This window comes from Hordeum vulgare, chromosome 4H (genome assembly GCF_904849725.1).
Source record: "Hordeum vulgare subsp. vulgare chromosome 4H, MorexV3_pseudomolecules_assembly, whole genome shotgun sequence".
Taxonomy (NCBI): domain Eukaryota; kingdom Viridiplantae; phylum Streptophyta; class Magnoliopsida; order Poales; family Poaceae; genus Hordeum; species Hordeum vulgare.
The window spans coordinates 581,744,485-581,753,946 of record NC_058521.1 but is presented as its reverse complement, the minus strand read 5'-3'; the positions used below and the strand labels follow the sequence as shown (position 1 = coordinate 581,753,946).

The following is a 9,462-nucleotide window of genomic DNA, read 5'->3' as shown; positions in this document are numbered from 1 at the left end:
TGTGGGATACAACTTTGGTCATGGAATACACCAAACCAGACATGGCGATCCGTACCTCTAGAAAATGAAAACTTTGCTAGGCTATGCGATTCATAATTAACATCATGATTCTAAAAAGAAAAGATACAATGAAATGCTGATGCCTTAACATTTATTTTAGTGATAATAGCTCCATATGTCCCTTCGACACTCGTGTTGATCTCTGACAAAACTTGCTGACAGTCTGACGCCACAACAAAATTTTGGATGTCCAAATCATCCACCAGGGAAAGAGCCTCACGGCAAGCCGAAATGAAGCCGGAGTAGAGCTTGCCAGGCCAAAATGAAGCCCAAGAAGCCCGTCCGTGTACCCTTGATCACTCCGGTGCAACCTTAAAAAATACTCCCTCCTTTCCAAAATTCTTGTCTTAGGTTTGTTTAAAAATAGATGTATCTAAATACTATAACATGACTAGATACATCCATATTTAGACAAATCTAAGACAAGAATTTTGGGACGGAGGAAGTATACCCTAATAAGTGTCACACGTGTGACATGAAACAATTCCGTACGTATTTTGAATTTTTGATGGTAAGTTTAGTTACCCGAGAATAACAACTTTAGTCATGAAGTATGTTAACTTTTTGTTTGAATGAGATTTTCTTTTGGGTTTTTTTATGAATGACAACTTTAATTACGTGTGACACTTATCTTTGGGTACAGAAAAAAGTCCAGCAGAAACGCAACCTCAAGCAAAACATAAAACATATGTCCACATGCTGAAATTTCGCCGAACACCATCTTAGCTTCTACAGTTTTTTTCAGACAAACTCTCTGTAATAAAAGGAAATCCCCACCATCTCACACGTAACAATCGAGACCTGAGTTGCAAAGTTGGAAATCATGCATGGGTTCGTCTTTAACTCTTAGTCCCAAACAAGACAAGATGGATGGATCCCTTTACAGCCGAGAGTCCGGCAAGAGATGAACCAGCTCGAGCAAACGCGCGTTGCAAAAGGCTCTGATCTCTCAGCTTTCTGAGGGGACCGAACGGGGAACCAGCGAACCATCCGGCCGGGCTCGGGGTTAGTAGCTGCCTTCCTCCTGCTCGCCGTAGCCGCATGCGTACATCTCGGCGCCGTGCAGCGATGACCCGTCGGAGCGCTGGTGGGCGCCGCTGTAGCAGCCGGAGCTGCTCTGCGTGGACGTGATGGAGTGGTGGTCGTGCTCCGCGGCGGCCGCCTGCTGCCACGCCTGCTGCTGCAGCAGCGGGTGCATGGCCGTCGCCGCCGCCCCCAGCTGCGCCTGCGTCCTGGCGTGCGCCACCTGCGCCTGCAGCGCCGCCACCTGCTGCTGCAGCGCGAAGATGTGGGCGACGCAGCCGTAGACGGGATCGCGCAGCCGGGCCTGCGCCTCGTAGGTCACCGTGGCGGCCGCCTCGCTCCGGTCCCCGGGGGCCACCTGCTGCAGCAGCTTGGCCGCGTTGCTGGCGCCGAACACCTTGTGGATGGCCGCGAACTGCGACGCGCCGTCCTCCGCGCAGAAGTAGGGCGCGAACACGCACTCCGCCGCGCACCTGCGCCGCAGGAACTTGCACGCCCCGCATGGCGACCCCGTCGTCGTCACTCCCGCGCCGGCCATCGCCGTCCGTCGGAATTATAGCCCTGACTTGACTAGCTAGCTGCTAGCTTATGAGTATGATCGAGCTCTGACTTGTGGAGACGGCGCTTTCAGTTAGCTGCACACGCACAAGACTGGAGTTTTTATAGCTCGAGAGGTGACGCGAAGACATGGGCTGCGAGGGGACAGGGCCGGAGAAGAATGCGCATGATGTACAGGAGGGCGAGGGACTCGTGTGTGCGGTTCGGGAACACCAGCTACTTGAATAGTGCGATCAAACATGTGTGGCTTGCGTACTGTTGATTTGCATGATTGACGGCTCACACATTTCGCAAGGAATAGAGAGAACTGGTGTCAGATGAATACTGATCAATCACGGACGAACTCGCCATGCATCGGTATATCGCCTTAAAGAGATGAAAACTAACTATAGGACTAGACAATTGTTGAGATGTTCTTCTCTACTACGAGTACTAGCAATCTTCAGGTAACATCGTTGATCACTGGAGCTGATGCCAGTTCCTGCAGAAAAAACAACTGGCATCAGAATTAGCGCCGCTGAATTTGAGGGTTCGGACCGATCCTTTTCCGGAGGAACGCACTGCACTGCCAGTACCAGTGTCATGTCAACGCATAAGCTTGACTTGTGTAGCAGTAGTAATTCCACGTCGAGGGCCTCAAACAACTGTTGCAAGAGTTCAGACGACATGTGCTCACGTTGAAACGGAGAGGGTGGCGTGTGATAGGATGTGTGTTAGCTGGGACGTAGTGGAAGAAAAAAATAAGAGGAAAGAAACAAGGAGCAGCCATGCATGACGCCTTTTGTCGCCGGATGCCGCTCACTTTCAGGAGGAGAGGTGAGAGGCTGGGACTCTGCTGCCTTTTCTTTTCTCTGTTTCGTCCAGTTGCGCAAAATCCCGGGGTCTTTACCCACACACGTCACATCGCAAAGTCGGCAACGAGCTCAACTTCGGCCACCGATGCCTCTCTGCGCGCTAGGCGTCGGCCGGATGGAGGCGACACCGGATTAGCTACCTTTGGCGCCGCCAAATTTCATTTGAAATCGAGTAAAATACATAGAACCATCACTTTTCCGTCGCATTTCTCAGAAAACAACGTTTTACAAAACGTAACATTTTGCACCGCGTCAAAGAATTGACCGTGCCAAAAGACACCGAACCATTTTTCGAGCGCGTTTTGACGTGGTCGATCACTCGCGAGCCGACAACCATGACGGTGCGATGCGAACGAGCGTTAACGGTCATACCGACCGAGCTAGTCGGCCCGCTCCCCTAAAGGAAACAGTGGATGCTCACTCTCGTTCACTTGCTCACTTTCACTCACTTGCATTCACCCTCACTTTCGCTCCCTCTGCACCACCACCGCTCAACTTCACCGCCACCGCCGTCGCAATGGTCTCTTGGAGAGGATCCTGATACAACTATTTATGCTTCCTTCCGTGGCATAGTGACTGATCCACGGAACAATACATATCCAAGTGCGACATCATTTCATTCGTTATCATGTTGGTAAAGGAGATATAGATCTTTACCAAACCACTTGATGAAAAAGTATTTTGTCATTTGAGGAGTGAGTTGAACGTCATTGATGCTTCGAACTTGAGCTAGACTCACTCGGATGCATGCAGGGGCATGAGATTGAATGACCATTCCATGATGCCATTGATATGACTACCTTGTATCTTGGAAACTATGCTCCCTTGTATTGCATCTGACCTTCTGTAGGTACTTGGAAGAAATACACTCCACAAGATTGCAATCAACTCACATCAAAAGCAATCTTGACCTGGCCAAGTATCGACAACCACTTTTTTTCGGAGATGGAGGAAGAAGACAACAAAATCATATCCTTGACAATTCTTTGATATTGAATTTCACTCATGTCATTTGGATATATTATGTTCTTGCTTGCATGACTAACTATTGTAGGTGAAAAGTGAACCAAAACGACATGGATAGCTCCCAACTGAAGATGATCTTCATCAACTTTGAGCATCCACAACAAGTTCACCTACATGCCACGTCATCAACATCATTTGAAGGTATGTAATCATATCTGTTAGGGCATATTTATGCCTAAGTGATTTTGGTGATTGATGTCAATACCTCAGTGGACTAATCGTGTGCATTGAGCATTTCAGATAATACATGACAAAGGCACAAGACGATTCGGCACCCCTCCGTGGAATAGAAGCACGGTATCCTCTACGATTTTCTTTGGTGGTTTTGAGTCGTAGGAACGCCGTACTATTAAGAGGGGATCCATGTCGGAAAGGTTTGGGTGGAATCAATCTCGCACGCACACATTTTATCTCCATCTCTTTTCCCTTGCAGCTATGGAGCTTGTTCCCCCTCTGTTCTTTCTCTCTATCTTGCAAAAAGGCCTCTGGTGGTAGTACCACTGGAGGTGAGCGGTAGTACCGCTCTGGTCCTAGCGGTAGTACCGCTGGAGCTGGCGGTAGTTCCGCTGGGGCTGGCAGTAGTACCGCCCCAGCCTAGCGGTAGTGCCGCTAGCTGGCAGTAGTACCGCCCCTGGCCAGCGGTAGTACCGCTCTAAGACTGTAGTACCGCCTTCCTTGCGGCTGTTCTGCGTCGGACTTTTTACGAAGACTTTCTTGGCGGTGGTAGGCCCGGTAGTAGTCCTTGCGCTACCATGGGCTCAGCGGTAGTACCGCTTTGGTCCTAGCGGTAGTACCGCTGGAGCTGGTGGTAGTACCGTTGGAGCTGGCGGTAGTACCGCTGGAGCGGCAGCGGTAGTACCACCCTGCTTGTGCTGAGAGTGAGGGTAACAGTTGGATTTGTTCCCTCACTATATAAAGGGTTCTTCCACTTCAAGAACCCTACCTTTGACCCTCCAAGACTCCATTGTTGATCCCTAAGCTCATATGTGCCCGATCTGTCTCCCTAGCCAATCAAACTTGTTGATTTTCTAGGGATTGGTCGAGAAGGCCTAGATCTACACTTCTACCAAGAAAATTTTGATTCCCCCACTAATCACTTGCGGATCTTGTTACTCTTGGGTGTTTGAGCACCCTAAACGGTTGAGGTCACCTCGGAGCCACATTCCATTGTGGTGAAGCTCCGTGGTCTTGTTGGGAGCCTTCAAGCTTTGTGTGGAGATTGCCCCAACCTTGCTTGTAAAGGTTCGGTCGCCGCCTTCAAGGGCACCTATAGTGTAATCACGACACCTTGCATTGTGTGAGGGCGTGAGGAGAATACGGTGGCCCTAGTGGCTTATTGGGGGAGCATTGTGCCTCCACACTGCTCCAACGGAGACGTACTTCCTGTCAAAGGAAAGGAACTTCGGTAACACATCCTCGTCTTCATCGGTTCCACTTGTGGTTATCTCTAACCTTTACATTGTGTATGTTATTGTTGTAGAGTATTTCTTACTTGCCTTAGCGATTATAGTTGGTAGCATCATATAGGTTGCTCACCTAGTTGTCATTTTAGAGAACCTATATGTTGCTAGCCCTAACTTGTTAAGATTAGCTAAAAATTAGCGGTTGCCTATTCACCCCCCTTCTAGTCAACCATATCAATCCTTTCAATTGGTATCAGAGCCACGTCTCTTTATTAAGGGTTTCACCATCCCAAGAGTCTGGATGATGATGAGGGAGGAGCCCATGGGCAACCCGAGGCCATGGCCTTGACTTCGGTCACAAGGCACGACTTGAATGCGGCTATGGCCAACCTCAGGACGTCCTTGACGAACGAAGTCAAGACCATGCTTGAAGAGTTAATTGAGGGAATTAAAAGTTCTCCCGAACCGGCATTGGTGGTTAAACCCACTAACACGGATCCGGAGGCCAATTCCTCTAAGGAAACGGCTAAAGGTATGCGACCTTCTTCCCCTCTCGAAAATAATGGGACTGGAACGTATGCCTCAGTTCCACCTCCCATGGTCTATGGAGGACCGGTTCCTACACCGCGCATTAATCCTGTTGGTCCTCCTCCTAAGCTTGTTAAGGGTGATTTTGCTAACTGGGTGTTTTCTATTAAGTCTCATTTGAACCACAGCTCAACAAATTTGTGGAGAATCATCGAGCAAGGCTACTATCCTCATGACCCAAGCAACCTCACGCCAAGAGAAGAAGCGGTCAATCAATATAATCACTCCGCATTATTTATTCTCCAGTCCGCAGTGCCTCCTGAAGATCTTCCTCACTTGCACCCCTTCACTCTGGCCAAGGACTGTTGGGAGCACATTATGGTGCTGTAAAAGGGAAGTTCAATCATTCAACGGTCCAACTATGAAGTGGTTCTTGATGAGGCCGATGAGTTTGTGATGAAGGAAGATGAGGACCCTCGTGATCTCTATCGAAGGGTGACTGCTATTGCTGTTGCCCTCAAGGATCATGGGAACAAGAGAAACTCAAGGCCCAATTTCTCCAAGAACAATTCAAGTGGGTTCAAGACCAAGCAACGTGTGAGGACATGGTATAAATGCGGCAATGTGAGTCACTTTGTGGCAGAATGTCCATATGAGAAGAGGGAAGACAATGGGGGCAAGCTCATTCACAAAGACAAAGCCAAGTCTTTCCCAAACAAGAACAACTTTGTCAAGAAACCCCATCCAAAGGGTATGGTGGCACTTGAAGAGTACCCAATCTGATACGTCTCCAACGTATCCATAATTTTTGATGGTTCCATGTTATTATCTTGTCAAACTTTCGATGTTTTGTATGCCTTTAATATATTTTTTGGGACTATCTTATTAACTCAGTGCAAAGTGCGAGTTCCTATTTTTCCATATTTTTGACCCCTTTCAGAGAAGGATTTTGAACGGAGTCCAAACGGAATAAAACTTCCGAAAAGATTTTTTCCGGAACGGAAGAAGATCGGGAGACTTGAGAACCAAGGCAGGGGGTCCTCAGGGACCCCACAAGCCCCTCATGGCACGGCCAAGGGGGAGCCCGCGCCGTCCAGGCTTGTGGGCTCCATGGGCCACCTCTGCCCTAGGTTTTGCGCCTATATATTCTCTAAAAATCCATAAAAAATCAAGAGATCAGCGAAAGTACTTTTCCGTCGCCGCAAGCTTCTGTCTCCGCAAGATCCCATCTGAGGCACGTTCTGTTGGAATTATGCCCTAGAGGCAATAATAAATATAGTTATTATTATAATTCCTGTATCAAGATAATAGTTTATTATCCATGCTATAATTGTATTGAATGAAGACTCATTTACATGTGTGGATACATAGACAAAACACCGTCCCTAGCATGCCTCTAGTTGGCTAGCCAGTTGATCGATGATAGTCAGTGTCTTCTGATTATGAACAAGGTGTTGTTGCTTGATAACTGGATCACGTCATTGGGAGAATCACGTGATGGACTAGACCCAAACTAATAGACGTAGCATGTTGATCGTGTCATTTTGTTGCTACTGTTTTCTACGTGTCAAGTATTTATTCCTATGACCATGAGATCATATAACTCACTGACACCGGAGGAATGCTTTGTGTGTATCAAACGTCGCAACGTAACTGGGTGACTATAAAGATGCTCTACAGGTATCTCCGAAGGTGTTAGTTGAGTTAGTATGGATCAAGACTGGGATTTGTCACTCCGTGTGACGGAGAGGTATCTCGGGGCCCACTCGGTAATACAACGTCACACACAAGCCTTGCAAGCAATGTAACTTAGTGTAAGTTGCGGGATCTTGTATTACAGAACGAGTAAAGAGACTTGCCTGTAAACGAGATTGAAATAGGTATACGGATACTGATGATCGAATCTCGGGCAAGTAACATACCGAAGGACAAAGGGAATGACATACGGGATTATACGAATCCTTGGCACTGAGGTTCAAACGATAAGATCTTCGTAGAATATGTAGGATCCAATATGGGCATCCAGGTCCCGCTATTGGATATTGTCCGAGGAGTCTCTCGGGTCATGTCTACATGGTTCTCGAACCCGCAGGGTCTGCACACTTAAGGTTCGACGTTGTTTTATGCGTATTTGAGTTATATGGTTGGTTATCGAATGTTGTTCGGAGTCCCGGATGAGATCACGGACGTCACGAGGGTTTCCGGAATGGTCCGGAAACGAAGATTGATATATAGGATGACCTCATTTGATTACCGGAAGGTTTTCGGAGTTACCGGGAATGACGAATGGGTTCCGGGAGTTCACCGGGGGGGGCAACCCACCCCCGGGAAGCCCATAGGCCATAAGGGTGGCGCACCAGCCCTTAGTGGGCTGGTGGGACAGCCCAAAAGGGCCCTATGCGCCAAGGATAAGAAATCAAAGGAAAAAGAAAAAAAAGGGAGGAGGTGGGAAGGGAGGGGGACTCCCTCCCACCAAACCTAGTCCAACTCGGTTTGGGGGGGGAGAGTCCTCCCCCTTGGCTCGGCCGACCCCTTGAGGGTCCTTGGACCCCAAGGCAAGGCCCCCTCCCTCCCACCTATATATACGGAGGTTTTAGGGCTGATTTGAGACGACTTTTCCACGGCAGCCCGACCACATACCTCCACGGTTTTTCCTCTAGATCGCGTTTCTGCGGAGCTCGGGCGGAGCCCTGCTGAGACAAGGTCATCACCAACCTCCGGAGCACCGTCACGCTGCCGGGGAACTCTTCTACCTCTCCATCTCTCTTGCTGGATCAAGAAGGCCGAGATCATCGTCGAGCTGTACGTGTGCTGAACGCGGAGGTGCCGTCCGTTCGGTACTAGATCGTGGGACTGATCGCGGGATTGTTCGCGGGGCGGATCGAGGGACGTGAGGACGTTCCACTACATCAACCGCGTTCTCTAACGCTTCTGCTGTACAATCTACAAGGGTACGTAGATCACTCATCCCCTCTCGTAGATGGACATCACCATGATAGGTCTTCGTGCGCGTAGGAAAATTTTTGTTTCCCATGCGACGTTCCCCAACAGTGGTATCAGAGCTAGGTTCATGCGTAGATGTCTTCTTGAGTAGAACACAAAAGTTTTTGTGGGCGGTGATGTGCGTTTTGCTGCCCTCCTTAGTCTTTTCTTGATTCCGCGGTATTGTTGGATTGAAGCGGCTTGGACCGACATTACTTGTACGCTTACGAGAGACTGGTTTCATCGTTACGAGTAACCCCCTTTGCTCAAAGATGACTGGCAAATGACGGTTTCTCCAACTCTAGTTGAATCGGATTTGACCGAGGAGGTCCTTGAATGAGGTTAAATAGCAACTCATAGATCTCCGTTGTGGTGTTTGCGTAAGTAAGATGCGATCCTACTAGATACCCTTGGTCACCACGTAAAACATGCAACAACAAAATTAGAGGACGTCTAACTTCTTTTTGCAGGGTATGATTGTGATGTGATATGGCCAACGATGTGATGTGATATATTGGATGTATGAGATGATCATGTTGTAATAGAAATATCGACTTGCACGTCGATGGTACGGCAACCGGCAGGAGCCATAGGGTTGTCTTTATACTAACGTTTGTGCTTGCAGATGCGTTTACTATTTTACTAGGATGTAGCTTTAGTAGTAATAGCATAAGTAGCACGACAACCCCGATGGCAACACGTTGATGGATGATCATGGTGTGGCGCCGGTGACAAGAAGATCATGCCGGTGCTTTGGTGATGGAGATCAAGAAGCACGTGATGATGGCCATATCATGTCACTTATGAATTGCATGTGATGTTAATCCTTTTATGCACCTTATTTTGCTTAGAACGACGGTAGCATTATGAGGTGATCTCTCACTAAAATTTCAATACGAAATTGTGTTCTCCCCGACTGTGCACCGTTGCTACAGTTCGTCGTTTCGAGACACCACGTGATGATCGGGTGTGATAGACTCAATGTTCACATACAACGGGTGCAAAACAGTTGCGCACGCGGAACACTC

At 48.4% G+C, this 9,462-nt stretch overlaps 1 protein-coding gene across 1 annotated transcript; it reads right to left on the bottom strand.

Annotated features, from left to right (window-relative positions):
- Positions 1 to 874: 874 nt before the first annotated feature.
- LOC123447243 (LOB domain-containing protein CRL1-like) lies at positions 875 to 1,810 on the bottom strand. Its single transcript, XM_045123828.1, has one exon. It carries the CDS (start codon positions 1,619 to 1,621, stop codon positions 1,067 to 1,069), a length of 555 nt encoding a protein of 184 aa, XP_044979763.1. The 5' UTR covers positions 1,622 to 1,810; the 3' UTR covers positions 875 to 1,066.
- Between the last annotated feature and the right edge of the window lie 7,652 nt (positions 1,811 to 9,462).

Excerpts from the sequence above, each read along its gene's own strand:
- LOC123447243 (XM_045123828.1), bottom strand. The coding sequence starts at position 1,621 with ATGGCCGGCGCGGGAGTGACGACGACGGGGTCGCCATGCGGGGCGTGC.